General features: G+C 36.8%; 1 protein-coding gene across 1 annotated transcript in view; it reads right to left on the bottom strand.

The window, feature by feature from the left end:
* The window catches only part of nav2b (neuron navigator 2b), a 68,028-nt gene that overhangs the window by 6,949 nt on the left and 40,744 nt on the right, over window positions 1-20,335 (bottom strand). The window contains exons 13-26 of the mRNA XM_084397842.1: window positions 18,146-18,275; window positions 13,816-14,113; window positions 12,510-13,149; window positions 10,631-11,014; window positions 10,354-10,419; window positions 9,432-9,583; window positions 8,562-8,738; window positions 6,788-6,840; window positions 6,400-6,423; window positions 5,947-6,021; window positions 2,728-2,811; window positions 2,422-2,542; window positions 2,165-2,331; window positions 881-1,053 (exon numbers count right to left, since the gene is read on the bottom strand). Of these exons, the coding sequence (XP_084253968.1) occupies window positions 881-1,053; window positions 2,165-2,331; window positions 2,422-2,542; window positions 2,728-2,811; window positions 5,947-6,021; window positions 6,400-6,423; window positions 6,788-6,840; window positions 8,562-8,738; window positions 9,432-9,583; window positions 10,354-10,419; window positions 10,631-11,014; window positions 12,510-13,149; window positions 13,816-14,113; window positions 18,146-18,275 (2,544 nt within the window). The remainder of the gene's footprint in view (window positions 1-880; window positions 1,054-2,164; window positions 2,332-2,421; window positions 2,543-2,727; window positions 2,812-5,946; window positions 6,022-6,399; window positions 6,424-6,787; window positions 6,841-8,561; window positions 8,739-9,431; window positions 9,584-10,353; window positions 10,420-10,630; window positions 11,015-12,509; window positions 13,150-13,815; window positions 14,114-18,145; window positions 18,276-20,335) is intronic.

Here is a 20,335-nt window from a genome sequence, read left to right on the forward strand (position 1 = left end):
AGAGAAACTCTGAGGGTTTTCCATGTTGCATTGGACATTTATAAACTGTTATATCCGACAGTGCCATCACATTGAGAGTTACGCAGTAGCAACATAAAATCTCGGTGTGTGTAACTTTTTAGTTTATAAAATGGGTGGTATTTTCCAAATACACCACCTGGTCCTAGACTAAATCACATTGTAAATGGTGCTTGTCTAATATAAATCCTTCCTCCATCCAAAACGAGGGTTTAAAGGGATAGTTCACCAAAAAAAAGAAGAAGACATTTTGAAGAATTTCAGTAACCAAACAGTTTTGAGAACAAATTGAGAGCGAGTAAATAATGACAGAATTTTCATTTTTTGGTGAACTATCCCCTTTAAGAAGTTTCCAGAAATGTGCTAATAACCAAACCAAAATTGTTAACAGATTATTATTATTATTATGGGAAAATAATAAATAATAATACATTGATTATTTATAACAAATTAATAATATAATAATAAAAGAAATATAAAAAATAATAAATTAAATTAAAAAAATTAAAATAAATAAATGTATAATAATAATAATAATAATAACAACTACCAATAATACTAATAAAACAAAATAAAAATAATTGTTATTAATGTAGAATTAATAATAAAATATTTAATTTTGTTTTAATGTAACTCCTGCACACTCTGAGATTAAATAAAAATAGAATAAGGGATTATGGGTTTAGTTTAGGGTTCATTGTACAACTATTTTTATTAACAGATTTATTATTATTATTATTATTAATAATAATAATAAGATTAATAATAATAAAAAAAGAGTAAAAAAGAATAAAATAAAATAAAATAAATGTATTAAAACAATAATAAATGATCATTGTTATTATTGTTGTGAGGATCTTACAGGGAGTTGGAGTGGGATTTGCGTATCATGGGAGAAGAGGCTGTCGATCCGCTATATGGAAGTTTGGGTGAAGATGGCAGAGAAGAGTCCGTCATCTCTTCAATGTCCGAGTGAGAGGATGCCGATTTGGGAGACTTTTTCTTCCCGAACGCTTGTTTAAAGGAGCTCCGCAGCTGTGGAAGAAACAAATCTGTTACTATGACATTTTTGTCACAATATCTACCAGTGGTTTCAATCCTTTTTTTATGCTTATCTTTAAGAACGATCCTTTTAAAACTTTATAAAAGGTTATATTAAAGATATTCTGAAGGAGATATGTATCTCGTCTTACCTCAAACACCTGTACCATGACATGAAAGCACAGGGGAAATCGGACAAAAACATTTAAACACCTTAGCTAAAATGTTAATCACTAAAATGTAGCTAAAATGTTAATCGCTTTTGGTAGAGTTTAATATAATCTAAAAATGTGTTTTGGATCTTACGACATTCTGAAGGAGGGGAGATCATCTACACGACATAAATTGAATAAATCCAATGATAACACACTGGTGCCATCTCTAAAACCACACAACACCATCAACACTATAACAACAAGGCTAGAATCACATACATAGTTATCAGGTGCTTTTCCTCCCCCAGATGATACAGCCTGAATGCAAGAGGACAAATGTATGATATTGATAACTGATATTCATTCTAAACTTTCAACAAAAACAAAGCCAATAAGCATCAACCCACAATTTTAAAGGCCAATCCACACCAACTCACAATATCGTTCTGTTTGTAAGCACATGCTGCAGTTCTGTCGTCTGCCACCTTAAAAGCTCGAGCTCTTTACAGCAACATGGACTCTGATTGGCTGTCAATGGTTTTTTTTTAATCAAAAATCATTCTGAAAGCATTTCTAACTATATAATTTCTCTGTGCTGTTATCTTTATAGTTGTGATGTGGAATCTGCTATTCTTTTATATTAAGAAAAGATTTTTTGAACTATATCTTTAATGTTATCGTTACAGTTATCATCCTTGGTGTGAAGAGACTTTGGCAGCTAAAAAACTAGGACACTTTTTCTTTCGTAAAGTATTCACATTTCCACATTACGAAACATCAACAAATGAAAAAAAAAAAAAAAGAAACATTTAAATGGTTAAAATAATCCGATCTAGTATTGGTCTTACTCCAAATAGCATGTTTTAGTCTCGGAGAGAAGCATCTATTAGGAGAAAAGAAGATATTTTAGAAGAACTGTATGCATTGGATGGACAGGCTGGAACACTTACCCAGTTCTTCTTCTTCTTCTTGTTCTTAGCGTCGAGCTCCAGGTTGCTGCCGATGCTGGAGTGGCTGGTGGCGCTGGTCATGCTGGAGACGCTGTCCGAGGAAGGCTGCCTGTGGATCCGCAACTCCCGCCGGGACTGAGGAGACCCGCTGACAGAGTCTAGAGAAACTGAGGGAGAGAAGGAGTAATAAAAACGAAGCATAGGCAAAAATGTGTGATACTGTTTATTCTATTGTACCAAAGACATTGAGAGCTCACCCTTGCGGTTTGTTAATGTTGGGTCTGGTGTGTTAATGACTCCATTGATGGTGGCTTGAGTCGCCGAGTTCTGCTTCTGAAGGAGCTCAATGTTCTTCCTCAAGTCATTCAGCTCTGTGTCCTGCAGATAAAACAATATTAAATGACAAAATATAGATGCTATTTAGCCTCTTTATGATGCTGTTTTCCTTATAGGGACATTTTCACATGGTACAATTTTCAGGTTAGAGTATCTCCATGAGGACTTCTTCAGATATTCTCATCCTCACAAGAATTAAAAAAAGCAGCTCTTCCTCACACACACACCTTCTGTTCCGCTGTTGTCGTCAGACTCTGCAGCCGGATGGTCATGTTTCCTAAACTCTGCTCAAAAGCCGCCACAAGGTGAGACTGGGGACACACACAATTTCATTTACAAGGTAAATTAGTTTTATTTTCAGCAATCAGCAAAATGCCATAAATGGACAAAGACTCAAAGCAGTAGTAGAGTTAAACCAGATGTTGAGCAGTCAACTAAAGCATGATCACATTTCTAGAAAAATGTGGGTTGCAGCTTGTCAGTAATGCATCTAAAAGTGCCAAATATGTCTGTGGGACTGGGCTTTGTGATAAAGACAAGCTGTGGCATGAACTTGCAGAAACTGGTAAAAGCTCCATTCATCTCCATTGCCAATTTAAAGACCCTCACCTAAAGTAAACAAACTAGGAATATAAAACAGAAATACCTTTTAAAATTGTATTGATAATATATTTTCAATAACAAATAATAAATTACAAAATAATAACTACTACTAGTAAATATAATAAACAATACATATAATAAACTTTTATAAACTGTATTGAATAGAATTATCATAATTTTTATATAATATAGTAGGTAACATATTATAAAAATGTATTTATAATATATTACGTAATATATTTTTAACAACAATAATAAAATATAATTTAATATAAAATTATATATAATATATACTATTATAATGCTACTAATAATGTATGTTATCGCAGAAAAACCCAGACAGGGTAATCAGTCTTTATTCTGCGAATAACAACCGGCTGGATGTACATTATCCCGCTTATTACACGGATTCTTGCCACATCAGTAAATAATTAGACATGAAATATTGACTTAGTTTAAATATTTTATTAGGTCTTTAAACGCAAAGCTTCCATGAAGAAAGCAGTTGCTAGCAAGTGGCAAGTACAAACTAGATGGACATTTAAGGGATACGGTCCAGTCACACCACTTATCACACACATTTTTCCACATAAATAATTATGGGGGATAAGAGATATTAATTTGAGATGAAACTCTTTTAAAATCGTACCTGTTTGTTATTTTATAATCCATTACAGTGCACAAAACAATCGTCGCAATTTGGCAGCAGCTGCGTTTGTATGAAACAAGAGAGCGAGCCCGTGATACCGGATGACATAATTAAATAACTGTACACAAACTATTGATTTGAGTTTTAATATTTTATTAGCTCACCAAACATAAAACTTCCACGAAGAAAAAACGTTCCTAGCAAGCTTATAGCACTGACATCAGTTAGCCAGATGAGCCTGTGTTATCAGTTTTTACCGGTTGTTATTGGGGAATAACATACCGCTGGATGGCACGATTGACCAATCAGAATCAAGTATTCCACAGAGCTGTGAAATAATAAACAATATACATCCCACAAAACACACCCACAACTGCAATTTAACTAAACTTTTGTGGTATGTACATGGAAAACCACAAAGTAACGTTCACTAAAGCACGTACACAACAGCTTGATAACTCATTAATGAGTCACACAACCTGTTCCACGACAACAAAAGATTAATCTCAAGAGCTCAAATCATCAATCAAAATCCTCGAAATAAACTCCCTCAAGGTAACATCATACGAAAAAATAAAACAACTCAGAAAATGAGTCATTAAGAGCATCATAAAAACACAAACAGAGCAGTCAAACCACGATCTTTAGCCCACCTCACTGAGTTCTCGCTTCCTCCATTTTACTTGGCTCTTGCGGTGTCTGAGTGGCTTTGGTTTAGTCCTCTCACAGACCCTCCTCAAGGATGGGTAATAATTCAGAGGCTGCCAAATTACTGCTCGAGTGCGGTTAGCTTTGCCTGTCAACATCTCTGGGGTGATGAACTGCGTGTGAACTGAGACACAGAGGACGACGTGCACCTATTTCTGCTCAGTTGTAGCCGCCAAAAATGAGCAACCACACTCGTACACAACACAACAAGCGTATCAACATGCAACATGAGCCGATAATCAAGGGACTGGAGATCTGGATGACTTCCATTGGAGGGAGTCGCAGGTTTGTGTTTGGGCATGTGCTGTTTCAAACATCAGATAACCTTCAATAAATTTTCCTCAAAGGGATTTTTATCGTCCAAGCAGAGTAGCAGTCGGTGCATTTGTGTGTGTAAAACTTTAACAAACACCCAGAAGTGCAAAAGCCTCCAGTTTTGTTTGTGAAGCCTGTATGAGAGCTGACGGATGGATGGGGGTTTTAGGATGTGACGATTCATTAGGTTGTGTAAGCCAAATGCGGGCTGTCATATTTGTGGTTATTGAGCAAATAATTCCACTCCGCATGACACACAGATCAAATTACTAACAATCTTACTCAATACACTGTAAAACACTAGAATAAAAGTTAAATCATTTTTTTTTACCAACTGTTAAAGGTGTACAAAAGTCAAAACAACACTACGGCACAAAATCCAAAATGAACCAGTTCTGTAATTACTGACCACATCTTTAGTAACACCACAATTTCCCGAAGCCAAAAACCATTTAAAATTTCCACTGAGCATATATACACAACGATGAGCCAAAACATTATGACCACCAGCCTAATATGTGGTTGGTCCTCCGCGTGCTGCTGAAACAGCACCGACCCACCGAGGCATGGACCCCTGAAGGTGTCCTGTGGTATCTGGTACCAAGACGTCACCAACAGATCCTTCAAGTTCTGTAGGCTGCGAGGCTGAGCCGCCGTGGAACTTGTTGGTCCAGCACATCCCACAGATGCTCAATTGGATTAAGATCTGAGAATTTTGGAGGTCAGGGCAACACCTTGAACTCTTCATCATGTTCCTCAATCTATTCCAACAACATTCCTCAATCCATCCCTCAACACCATTGTCATGAAGGGGTGTACCTGGTCTGCAGAAATGTTTAGGTAGGTGGCACGTGTCAAATGAATGGCTGAACTCAGGGTTTCCCAGCAGAATATTGCTCAGAACATCACTCCTCCACCAGCTTATCCTCATTCCACAGTGCATCCTAGTGCCATTACTTCCCCAGATAAATGGAGCACACGTACTACATAAAGTTGTAATACTTTATCTCACATTCGGCTTGCTTATATGTTTTTACACATATATGATCCTTGATGCTCAAAATCTATGATATGCAGATAATGAAAACTGTTTGAAAGAAATAAGCGTTTCTGTGAGTACTGAAGGTGTATTGTGGGTAATCATGCCAAAACGACTGCCTAGTGTACTCACGTTGGCACTGAGCTGTGTTGTGAGAGCCGAGACCTTCTCCTGTGATGAGTCCAGTTCTCTCCGAAGCTTACGGATCTAAACACACATTAAAGTCAGTTATTCAAACACAAGTCATGCTGCTAGAAGCTGATTTCTGAAGCTAATGTGGAACCAGTTTGTGGTTTCTCATATAATAATGTGCTAAGGAGAGACTGGCCCTTGATCAGCATGAAAGAGAAACTTTGGTTGCAGACATAAAACACAGAGATTAAAGAGTAGATATCAAGGACAGTTACCAAGAAGACCATCATGACAAACACAGACATTTTCAAGGGTTTAAAAAAAGAGTTACATCAAAGTGTGTTTAAAATTACAAACCAGCTGAGAAAAACAGTGTTTTGGACAGTTCACAGGCTCCCATGTGCAACACACTCAATAATTTACATTATAAGAAATGATGGGTGCTGTTCTCACCTCTGTCTGAGCCTTTTCTTCAGGCTAGAGATGGAAAAGGAAGAAAAGATAAAGATTAATAGTTTGAAAAAAGTTTTTGAGCATCCACATAATGAGAAGATACTTAAATGGGTTTAAAAATGAAAATTCTGTCATCATTTATTCACCCTCACATTGTTCTAAACCTGTATGAGTTTCTTTCTTCTGTTAAACACAAAAGAAGACATTTTGAAGAATGTTGGTAACCAGACATTGACTTCCATAGTATTTTTTTTCCCCCAACTTTGAAAGTCAATGGTGCCTATCAATTGTTTGGTTACTGACATTCTTCAAAATATTTTTTTTCTTTAACCATTAAATAACCATTAAACTTTAGCATTTAGCATCAATTAAAAATCTTCTGACTCACCGTAGAGTAAACTGATGACGTGCTAGAGACCAGAGACAAAGAGGAGCCATGAACTATGGAGAGAAGAAAACTACAGTCAAAATAATATCAAGAATTACAGAGGCATGTGAGTCATTGCAAAACTAGCATGAAAAAGTAGCACTAGCAGGATAAGCTAGCACATGCTGAAACACCATGAAGTGCTTATCACTTCAGCAAACCACAGCCCGTATATTTCTGATAAGGTATACGTGTATGTTTTTCTTTATGTGTTTCCGAACCAAAAAATCTAGAAAGAACAAAAAGGCAATACAAGCTTGAAAAAACAAATGTACAGTGAAATCATTTGTGAATGAGAGGATATTAAACGTGACGTCGTGATACAAGGTTATAAATCCCCTTTGCTGCATATTCGCAAAGAATTATGAGTTTGTGTGTTCCTCTCATTGAATTTTCAAAAATAAAAAAATAACTATGTCAAGTACTTAAACTAAACTGCCTTTGAGGTTGCAAAGAGGGATCAGTGTTTATGACTAATCTTAAGGAACAAATGGTTCCTTCACGCTCATGAGAAGCAGCTTAAGGGCCCGTTTTAACTCTGGACAAAAAAAGCCTCACTGAACTTTGAGAACATTAGATTTTTTCAAGTTTTTTTTTTTTTTTTTAATCACTAAGCCATTATATTAGTTTACTTTAGAAAGACATGAATATTGTTGCCTCTCTAACAATTTGCTTGTGATGTCAGAAGAGTCAATTTGGGTAAAGGAGTCTGCTAAACGAATACATGTAAATGGAATCCTAAATATATGAAAATAATGATTTGTTTATACACACACACACACACACACACACACACACACACACACACACACACACACACACACACACACACACACTGGACACATTATTAGGTACACCAGTTTAACTGCTCATTTAACGCAAATATCTAATCAGTAAATAATACATTTACATGACTTTTTATTAAGTGCATATAAATAAAATTCTATTATATAATCACATAATTGTAATTACCATGTAATTCTGTAAATCTCCATGTCAATCCCATTTGTATATATCAAAATACCATAATACCATGGTACCACCACAGTGCTTTTAGGGGTCTGCAGTGAACATTAATTTCAAGAAATACAAATTTATTTACTGGTAAATCCTCTCTGAGCTTAGTTTTACATTTTTAAGCCAATGAAAAACAAACTTTGGGCAAAAAAACCCTAAAATGTCATTATATTGAGTCATGCATCATTGTGTACAGCAACTGTGTTCTTTTTTACAAGCCTAAACACCACTGCTCATTGGCACATTGAAATCAGCACTATCACCACCTTAGAAAGACATGAATCATAAATACAGAAAGCAAAAGAGAGCCTTGGGACAAGTGGTGTTGAGCCAAGGCAGGCGAGTTAATCATCAAATCAACATTAACTGTGGGGTAAAGACTGCCAGGCCAACAAAGCCGCTCTTTGTTTGTTTGTGCTTTGGCGCAAGTAAGGACGCACGTTACAGCCTGACTTTGTCAAAAGCCCTAACATTAATTACAACCGATCATTTAGCTATTAGGTAACAGAACAAGGCAGGTCTATTTAGCTCTTTTCCAAAAACATGACGTTATGGATTGAGTTGTTATGGTAAATTTTGATGGCAGACAGAAATGATAATAGTTCTTGGTACACACAGCAAATTACACACACACACACACACACACACACACACACAAAAGGTCAAACTCCACTACAACCAAACTCTGTTCAATATAAGTATCAATCTGAAGTCTCACCTTCTTCCAGGCACTCACGGAACGATCCGGAGCTGCTCATAGTGCGGCTCTTTTCCTCCAGGTTCATTGAGGAATTCCTCAGACGTGGGTCACTGTAGGGGTCATACGGGCCGTCGTGATTTCCCTGACCATTGGTCCCGCGCAAAGTTGCCATCTGTGAAGCAGTGGTGGGACTGCCTGGAGTGTCAACACAGAGATCAAGGTTAAATAAGCACTACGATTAAACCCTAATGACATGAATGTGCATTCAAAGTTCACAGTAAGGGGGAGACTAGAACTTATTTCAGGTGTTAAATCATATGTAAACCAATAAATTAAATCATAATCCATAAGTGAGGATTCTAACATAAACTTTCTCTTTTTTTGGTAGTTAACTTGCTGGCAGTAGCTTTTTTTGCTAGTTATGATACTAAGCAACAAAATAACATTACATAATAAAACAACTATGTGTGATTCTGATAAATCGATAATTATTTTCACGTAATGGCAGATGACCAATAAATGGCCGTTTTTAAAATTCTATACTATTTTGACTAAATAAATGAAAAATAAAACACTAAATATCAATAGGCATCACAACATTATAATGTACAGGATCAGAAAAAGATAGTAATTTTGAGATTTAGATCACAGCAAAGGTACTCTAAATATAAAAACAGGGGAAATTAGCATTTTTAAATAACATTTACACAATGAAATAAAAAATATCAACTGATACCATTTAAAATAACAATTAAAACCAATACCAATTACAACTGATAATTTTTTTTAAATAATAATAATAATAATAATATCGACTAATAACTGATATATAGTATAAACCAGAAGTAGTCGATAAGACACCGGTTACGCAAGTTTGCATGTTTTTACCAAGTGTGTTAAAGTTGAAGCGTGTGCCGGAGGGCGAGCTGAGTGTAGAGGCAGGGGTGTAGGGGGTCGAATCTGAGAGGCCAACAGCTGAGGGGGAACACAGCCAATCACGGGCCTCCTCATGACCTCTGACCTGAGGCCCATGGGCATACCTGCAGGTTTAAAACAAGTGTACATAAGTAGAACAGAATGTTGTTTTTCTCTTTCGCATAAAAGTTCTCATGAAAACAGTTCCAAGAAAAACGCCACAATGCCAGGAAAAATCACAGTTATCCAATTTATGGTGGGTAACAGAAAACGTCCACTGCTATGAACTCCCATATTTATTTGCATACTGCAATATTTCACCAGCAGGTACATATGAAATAAATACCATATTTCATTGTGTACTAAACAAAACAAAACTCACTTACAAACTACACTGGCATAGTATTAATACACTGGTATACTATTATCATATGGTATGACATAATCAGGGCTCCAGTCTATGGAGCCACTGGCTCATAAAATGTAACATTTTGGAGATAAGTTACATATTTACATATTAATATTTATTCTAAAAATAAATCTGTTGTGAATGTGTATCTTTAAATACAAGTAACGGTCCACTGCCCATTTTGAATCAGACATAAAAAATTTGCACAAAAGATTCACTGACAGACCGAGTCTGATCCAAACCCCTAACTCAGATGCGAGATTGAGACCGTTTTGTCATTCTTTTTGACTGACTCATTAAAAGAACCAGTTCAAAAGAGTAATTTGCTTGTGAATTGGTGAAACTGTGTTCGTTGCATGTAGGAAACTGAAGTAATTAACTCCACCTTACAGGTAGATTTTAAATCACAAGCCCTTATCACAATGCACACAAGCAAGACAAAAACACGAAGCACAAGTGATCATTTGACCACACATATAGCATTACCTGTCCTGTTTCCGTGGCAGAGTGTTGTGGGTAAATTTAGGGCTAGCAGAGGGGGAGGACTGAGGGCTAGAGAAGGGTACAGGGGCAGACAAAACAAAAAGAAGCAGATAAAAGTGACAGAAAAAGGAGAGGAGATAAAGAAATGATTAAAGAGGAATACATGTAAAGGAAGGTAGATCGTAAGTAGAGATAGCAATGCTATTTACATTTCACAAACAGCTGGAAGCATCATTTGTGATGATGTAAAGTTAGCATGGTTGAACAATTAATTTCTTACCTGTCTGAGAGGCCAGTTCTAGCACTGTTGGTCCGATTAAGACATAAACCTTCCTTTCCCAAGGAAACATTTATAGAGTCAATACTGGTGTGGTTGGAGCTTTGACAAGGGAAGCCCAATCCATCCCTGCCTCCCCAAGGAAAGAAAGCCGATCCTGGGCTGGAGGCCACAGAGGAAAGTGTCTGCTCTCCATGACCTCCAGAGGGCACCGTCAGAGTGTCACTGTAACCTGGACCGCTGCCTCCGCTGGTGACAGATGGCGTCTCCAAACAACCATTCTGCTGGATGGACTTGGCATGGGGATTGGAGATGATGGTGGAGTTCTTCATGTTATCCATGGTGGTGACCAGAGCTTGCTTACTGCAAGATTTGCTACCAAAGAGTCTGGTTGCAAAGGGGGAGAGGGATTTAACAATGAGACTGAATAAAAAAAGTGACTAAAATGGTCGTAAACGCGACCAAAAGTAAACATTTTGTGACAATAATTGAAAATCTAGGTTTTGTCAGTTGCCAGTGTCACTTGCACGCAGCAATGACCACAGCCGTGATGTTCTTTTTAGTGAGTCAGTATGAAACGGTCTCAAACTCACTTGTAAGTTAGCAGTTTGAATCAGATTTAATCAGTTAGAGAATCGTTCATAGAGCAGGAATGCGATGAGTGATTTTCCAAAAAACGACTATTGTGTACCATTTCTTTTTAATGCGTCAGTCAAAAAGATTCTTGAAACGGTCTCAAAATCACATGCAAATTAGTAGTTTGAATCATACTCAATCAGTAAGAGAATCGTTCATAGCTTAGGCCGCAATGACTGATTTGCAAACCAATGACTGTTATGATTTTTTTTTTATGCGTCAGTCTAAGATTTACAAACTTGCTTGTGAGTTAGTGGTTTAAATTAGATTCAGAGCTATTAGTGAGTTCACAATTGACTCCCTCACTGAATCATGAGTCAGTTTTTGGTTATGGCAGATTCAAAGTGAACTTGGAACTGTTACTGTGATGTATATTTTAGGTTTGTAGGAATCATTCTGATCATCTCACAGACTGGTTATTAATATGAAAACACGTAATTAAAAGATACATTTTCAAAACAGAGATCTGTTGTAATAAATGGTAATAAAAAAAAGAAGAAATATTCTACAAAAAATATTAAAAGTTAGGCTATACATACATTTTATTAGTCTTTTGTTGTTGGGTGTCCAATCCTGCTCCTGGAGGGCCAATTTGTTACAAAGTTTAGCCTAATTAAACACACCTGAACCATCTAATAAAGGTCTTCAGGATCAGTAAAAATGTCCAAGCAAGTGTGTTGGGGCAGGTTGGATCTAAACTCTGCAGGACATTGGCCCTCCAGGAGCAAGATTGGACACCCCTGCTCTTCACAAAAGAAAATATGAGATAAGGAAAGTCTGGCATCTCTGATTTTTCTCATTACTTCATGGACTGACTGGTCAGATAACATCAGTCTATCTGTAGTCTGGTTCTACTAACTAGGAGAGCAATCAGTCACAGCTAGCAAGCTAATCAGCTAGAACAAACACTAGCTTCTTGGTCTGTGCCATGTCTTAGAGAAACATCAAGAAGCCCTAAGAAAATGCACTTGTGGTGGCCAGAAGACGCCTTTCAAGCCTCAGAATCTCAACCAACATCAAATCGCTCAGATAAACAATGAGTTCTGTGAACGCCTTCCAGCACCCAAGGAGGAGAATATTCTGGAACTCACACAACACAGCTGAGAACTGCTGTGTAAATATTTGAGGGACCTAAAATGGTGCTTTCATCCACATCAAGTAGAAATCATGCTTTTGCAAAATACATTTTTCATCAACAGTCTTTCAAGTCTTCATAAGCTAAACTCTGTGAATGTGGAGAACTTACCTACGAAGGGTTGGCGAGGACATTTCTGAATACTTTCCTCCTGTTTGCCTTCCAGCTTGGCACTGAGTTGGCATCCCCGTCTGGGTAGTTGCGCTAGTCTTAAGTACCTGGCTCTCCACATCGGAAAATATACCCTTCTCTCGGTCCGTCTGGTTAGTAGTTCCCATTGGGGACTTGACTAAGTTGCGACTCTTAGGGTTGGGAAGTGTGGCAGTACCCTTATTGCAAAAATTAGCATCAAGACTCGAGATGTTAGTGCGGTTAGAACAGCGAGCAGTGCCGGTACGGCTAGGTCTCGGTAAACTGCGATACTGAAGAGTTGTCCGAGCACTTGGAGGAAGGTATCCATCATCAAGAGCCGTCTGCCGACACACAATTCGACTCCCAGAAAATCCGACCGATTTTGGTATCTTGCCCACTGTAGCGGACCCGCTAGTTACCACAGCACCACTCGTGGTTATTGTCGCCATTGCGCCCGGAGCTTTCTTGAAGCCAAAAGTACTGGTCGGGGTGCGTACGTTTGAATTGAGGGGAGGTTTCTTGGTGTCATCAACACTTGAGGAATGGGTGCCGTTGGAGCGGCCTTTCTCTGACACCTTAGCATCGTCGGTCTTGCTTGTGGGATGATCAACGACACGGACTGTCGAGCACAAAATGACATCATGTTTTCAACAGTTTTGAATACAGTAGCACAGTCCATGTCGTGACTCATCTGAACATAAGCCTTAGCAAAGGTGATCTGTGATAAGATTTCTTTGACTGTCATCACTCAAGAAACCACATGAAAACAGAGATATGGCTCAGTCAGTGTTGTTATCTTTAACTAAAACTATTAAAAAAATGTTAATTGAAATATTAGATTAAAACAAACTTCATAATAAAAAATAAAAAAATAAAAAAAAATCACAATATAAAAATCTAAATAAATACTATAATACTCTATAAATAACACTGGACTAGAATGTATTTAGCTTGTGAGCAAAGTAAACTGTTTAAATTTCAGTTATTTTTAAAGGAACAAATCAACCTAAAATGAAAATTCTGACATCATTTATTCACCCTCATGTCACTCCAAACCTGTATGACTTACATTCTTCTGTGAAGCACAAAAGGAGATTCATTGAAAAATGCCTCATTGTTTTTTGTCCATACATAAACAAAACATGTTTTTGGACCCCACTGATTTTGGATGAAGTGTTCTTCAAAATAACTTCTGTGTTCCACAGAGGACGACGACATACAGGTTTGAAAGACACAAGGTTATGCTAATTGTGACATCCATGCAACATCACATCTAAACTATTACCATGTGCCTTGAGTGAGCTGCAGTTTGTAGGTGTTGTTGCCTTCGTCCGTGGGGAGGTGACGCCCACCTGAGCGGTCATTCCCCGCCTCCAAGAGCCCGTCTGGGAGATGGTAGGAGTCTTGCGACCCATCAAGCTCCGTTCTGATTCATCTGAGAAATCTGAAGACCTGTGGTTCCATTTGGTTGTGGTCTCCATTTTGATGCCACCGTTAGAGCAGCCTTCTGAACGTTTAAGGTCGTTGTTGGACCAGTTGGGGTTGTGTTTCACTGCAGAGTGCTTCTCCGCATCTGTCTGGAACTGTGGGAGAAAAAACTAAATCATTAGCCGCAAAGAACTGTTCTGGTCTTCAAACTCAATGCATTTAGGCATGTAGACATGGTCAAGACGATCTGCTGAAATTGAGCATCAGAATGGGGAAAGGTGATTTAAGTGACTTTGAACGTGGTATTGGTGCCAGATGGGCTGGTCTGAGTATTTCAGACACTGCTGATCTACTGGGATTTTCACGCACAACCATCTCTAGGGTTTACAGAGAATGGTCTGTAAAAGAGTGAGCAGCAGTTCTGTTGGCGAAAATGCCTTGTTGAAGCCAGAGGTCAGAGGAGAATGGCTAGACTGGTTTGAGCTGATAAAAAGGCAACAGTAACTCAAATATCCACTTATTACAACTGAGGTCTGCAGAAGAGCATCTCTAAATGCACAACACATCGAACCTTGAAGCAGATGAACAGCAGCAGAAGATACACCAGTGTCAATCCTGTCATATAAGAACAGGAAACTGAAGATACAATTCTAACGGGCTCAACAAAATTGGACAATAAAAGACTGGGAAAACGTTTGCCTGGTATGAGGAGTCTCGATTTCTGCCGAGACATTTTGATGGTAGGGTCAGAATTTGGTGTAAACAACATGAAAGCATGGATCCATCCTGCCTTGTATCAACAGTTCAGGCTACTGGTGGTGTAATGATGTGGAGGATATTTTCTTGGCACACTTGTTTTGGCCCCTTAGTACCAATTGAGCCTGACAATGTCCATCCCTTTATGACCACAGTGTAGTACCCATAGTCTGATGGATACTTCCAGCAGGATAACGCGCCATGTCAAAAAACTCAAATCATCTCAAACTGGTTCATGTCAATATGGACCAAAATCTATGAGGAATGTTTCCAGCATCTTGTTGAATCTATGCCAAGAAGAATTAAGGCAGTTCCGAAGGCTACTAGCAAGGTGTATCTAATAAAGTGGCCAGTGAGTGTACATAATGCATATAGTTTTGTGAAACATTTTTCTTTAGTACAATGTCAATATATATTTAATATGGGAAACAACTGTTTAATTTTATAATATCAGACTTGATATTTCTCACACACATGGTATAAATTACTGATTATATATAAAATCATATAACTGTTTTCTCATTTTCAGAAGCGGATCTCTGCCAACGGGATCATCATATTTGAGAGACCTTTGCATGAAAAAGTAAATAAAAAGTCTCTGGACTAAAAAAAAATGTCTGTAATGACTGAGATGCAATATCACAGACAGCTAATTTGCGTCTTATTTATTCAGCAACACCATCAACAGTCATCATAAAATCTGATTATGTGAGACATAAGGGCCAACTCGTTCATTACATGACCTTCCACAACGTAGCCAAGATGATATCACCGCCTTTTAGAAAGTCCGTTGTTCAGCTGCTACTGAAAATCCTCATAAAAAATTATTGCCAGGGAAAGAATGTTAATAGTCTCCAGTTGTTATCAGGCCAATTCCAAAACATTGTTATCTCAACGCCGATACAATAAATCCTTCCTCCACTCCAGCCTGAAGAATGAGGGAAGACTATATAGGGAAAAAGTACAAGGGTGTGGAAGTGAAAGGTGGCAGATATTTGGCTTCAGACGCACTTTTCTGAGTCATGGTTCTAAACTCTTTAAATTTTAAATCAGGCTACTAGCAGGTTTATTGTAGTTAACTAAAACCCTAAAAAACATTTTCATTACTTGAAATAAAATAAACATCAACAATAAACAAATTTTTTTTTTTTTAGCTAGTCACCAAAGCACATTTTTTTTAGTTTTCATCTAGGCCACGGTCACACAGCAGCAGAATACGGTTGTCAGTCCTAGTAATTGAGTCCTTAATACGATTACGTTCACACACATTTCAGTTATTTACTGTGTGAAAACCGCATTCTATAACTGAACTCACACCTGTACATTTTTAGAACTCAAAACCACATTGCTGAGCGAACAGGACTGGACAACTAGTTATCTGTCACGTCATACAGTGCGTGAGAGCCGCTCTGCGCTGCACAATCGAGTGTGTTGTAGGTTTTCGTGTGTGGTTTTGCTTTTGGTAACTTACAGCGACAGAGATATGAGCTCTGTGTCATCTGAAGGTTTTAGATCCAGTCACTGTTCTCAGCCGGAGCGGCTCCCATAGTGACTCAAATGCTCCGCTCGGTTGATGATTTGATGGATGAATTTGGGACTCAATTGGACTCTTGTCGTGTCCAAAGAAATAAGACTTTTCAGTTGTATGGACGTCGCCATCTTTTATATAACTTTGGTCACTGTCGTTAAGAGAATACGGGCTTGACTCCTGTTGCACGTTCAGACAATATTCGAGACGCTACTGTAAGTTGCTGTTTGAACGGGATATTTCGAGACTCACACCTGTAAGTAAATGCGGTTGTCATTCCCAAAGACTGTGTGAATTGAAAAAATTTCAGTGTGAACGTAGCCTTAGTTTAAATTGATGTACTAAAAAAATCTATATAGAAATATTTTAAACAATAACTGAATAAGAACATTAAAGTGAAAAAATACACAACAAAATTCCTAAAAATTTAATTAATTAAATTACAATAAAAAAAACTAAAATAAAAACTAATTCGAACTAATAATAAATAAAACAAAAACAAAAATAGTATCTCAATAATACTAAAATAACACTGGGTACTGAAAACCACATCTGGGTCTTTTTTTTGTTTTTGTTTTTGTTGCAGTACCAAGATCAAAAACAAATGGAGAAACATGAGTGTTTTCATCTAAGGAGATGAATATGGAAGACTGTAGATAAATAAGGTCCTGGATTTAACATTTAAAGACCAACACAAATACACAAACCGAGAAGCCACAGGTGTGAACAAACTTATTGGCACAGAACCCAGGGTGCCACGTCTGGATTTACAGAGCTCATCTTGTTAGAACAGGCTAGATAGACACAGTGGCTTAGCTTCACTGTACTGGTCCATTTGTTCAGCATATGTTAACCTGCTTTGAGCTTGTAAAGATGATCAATCACCGGGGCAGAGTTGAGTCGGTCTGCTGACTCACACTCACAAAGACTGCACACATCGGGTTCAGGCCAATTTTGATAAGGGCCCACCAATGTTTCATTGAATCAAAAGGGACAATGAAGCAACAGTACCGCTCCCAAAGCACTGCTATAAATGTGCAGGCCTGTTTTTGATTGCATGTAATGATAAACAGAGATGGTGAATACAATTAAAGGACTTTTTAACAGTTCAACATGATATTTGTAAGACTGCAAGATGTCTCTGTATTATGGCTCTATATATGGGTGTCTTCAAAGTCAGGCACTTTTATGCCCTAGGGGTTGATTTTTATTAAAACAGATTTCAAAGTTTTATATAAAGGTTTATGATGCATTTATTATTGATATTAACTATCAATCCTAATAAAAAAAAAAAAAAGAATACCAAAATGTATTTGAAATACATTTATTTTATGCTGAGTGTACTACAAAAACATACAAACAAAATTACATATTTATGTACTTAATATAAATACCCTGCAATTAATTTTAAGTATACTTTTTTTTAGTATACTAAATTGGTATACTTAAAGTCTGCTAAATTGGAACAAAATAAAAATAATAATAAAACATATATATATTAAAAGTTACATTAAAACTTTTTACAGTGCCTTTATCAGTTATACTGTATAGATTACTCAATAGATTTATATTAAAATAATATTAAATTGATTTTAATTTACTATAGTTCCAGACTCAGACTTTCTTAATATATTTAATATATTAATAATATATATCTTGATATATGAAAATGCATCATTATATATATATATATAAAACATTCTATACATTTTTAAATATATACATATAATATAATTTCTCTTTCTATCTATCTATATACAGTATATATATAGAACGATAGATGTAGACTTTATAATGTTAATGTTTTTTAAGTGCTCTGTTTTTTCCCATGAGAAGTTCTACAGATGTTTCTGATTCTGTAGACCACGAGGCTCTGAAGTTGCCTTTGGTATCAATGACTGACCTGTTCATCTACGTCTCTGTGTGGGACAGATGGGGTGTTGACGTAGGAGCTAAGGGACGAGCTGGTGTTGAGGTCATCTGTGTCCAAGGTGTCACTGATCCCGCTGCTGACTGAGCTGCTGTCGTCCCAACTGAGAACAAAAAGGAAAGAGACAGGAACAGTTTATTCTCTACATTTCATGATATCAATATAGTGAAAGGAAGACTGCGAGAAATAAAACAGAAAACATGGATTTAGAATGTTCAGCATAATATGGAAAATGTAGGAATGGAAGGAGGGTAAGCAAAAACGACATCTGTGGAGAGTCATGAAGTCTGAACCGGGACAGTGAGGGCATAAAAACCTGCATTCCCATCATGCTTCAGACATTAGGCGCGTCTCTCTGCTCCTCAAAACTTGTTTTAATTAGCTCTGCGCCTCAAATTCTCAGTGCGCTCTGCTTTGCTATCCCCCCACGAAATCCATTAGGATGCTCAGCAGGACTCAACCAAAATCATATGGACCAAAGGCACTACTAGATAAAGGGAAAACCTAGTTGTGAGAGGATTTGGATTGTACATTTTATTGTCAAATCATAAAAACTGACAGCAATAGAATTAACAATTGTGCTTTTAGCTTAAATCAGGCTAAAAAAGTGTCCAAATTTTTAAAAACCTGACAAAATCAGCTATTTTAGCTTAAATATGACAACATTTTACTGTTTTTTTTTTATATAAAATTTGACAATAGAATTAGCAATTTTGAAAATTTATTTAGAATCAGGCTAAAAAAAAAAGAGATACCAGAAGCAACATTTTGCTACTTTATCTCAAATCACAAAAAAAGGTTCTTATTCATATATGAGCAATATCACATGAGTATATAGTGATATAGAGCAATATGGCACAACTACGAGTGTGATATTGCTCATAGTCATATATAAGTACATATATAAAACACACGTTATCTCAAATAAATAAAAGGTTTATTTATTTATTTGACGAAGTCTAACAATAACAGAATAATTATTGGATAATTTACTTTGAAAACAATTTTATCCATGTTGGTAAAGCTAATATCACACTATTCTCAAGACTTGAGAGACAGAGAAAATGACACTTGCTGATATGAATGTATCGTGGGGGTGTGTAAACAGGAAGTCCCTCCATGCTATTTGCTAAATCCAAACACAGACTGCCCAAACTCCCACAAGCCACCAGTTATGGCTACTCCAGCCTTGAGCGATGCTAAAAGAACTAGCTTTATCAACAGTGTGTGGCAACAAAACATCTTATCAACACCTAAGATACCACCTAATCCTCCTCATTTCTCATGATCATTCAGGCAAACAAACCAGCCCATAAGCTCATTCACAGACAGTCATGAATCAAGAGAGGCGTGTGTTCAAACATCCACCACAGTCCTGCGAAAGACCTGAATAAATACTTGTTTTGATATGAGCAAAGTCCCCATAGCTCAAGTCTGTCATAACTGACTCGACATAACTGGCGTGAAAGGACGTCTGTGGTTCCTGTTTTAATGAGCTGTGAGAAAGTTGGTCCCATTGGAGCTATTTGTCACTAATAGCTCTCACACACACACTGTGCTAATGTGTTTGTCTGCTTGCACGTCTCTGCTTAAATGATCTGCTTCATTCATCATTTGCCATATGCTGTCAGATGCTATAGATGGCGAATGCAAACAAACACCAAAAAAGCCCCCCAAAATAGAAAGAAAACAGACACGAATGAGTCATTTCTTCCTTTTTAAAGACGCCATGAAATCCAAATCATTGTTTTGTGGATTTTAGTGCATTTGGTTTATCTGAAGCCATTTACACAGTAGTGCCCAACTAAAAGTTTTAGTAAAAGTCTTTGTCTTCTAAGAAAATGCAGCAAAAATATTACAATTAAATTATTATATTAAATTTGAATATACATGAAATATTAGTTTATTATTGAAACTATTAAAATGATTAAAAAATCATATTTTTAAAGAGATTTTTGAGAATATTTTAAATAACATTAATAGATTATTAAATGGAATAAGAACGCCTATATAAATATTAAATGTTTATTTTTAATATTCATTAAATATTAATTTACTACTACTACTAATAATAATAATATTAGATCATTTTAGCATGAGAATAATGAACCTGCCACCTGAAACTGGCTCGTAAAAGTAAAAAAGGGGGAAAACTATATTAAA

This window comes from Rutilus rutilus (assembly GCF_951802725.1).
Source record: "Rutilus rutilus genome assembly, chromosome: 23".
In the NCBI taxonomy this organism is placed as follows: domain Eukaryota; kingdom Metazoa; phylum Chordata; class Actinopteri; order Cypriniformes; family Leuciscidae; genus Rutilus; species Rutilus rutilus.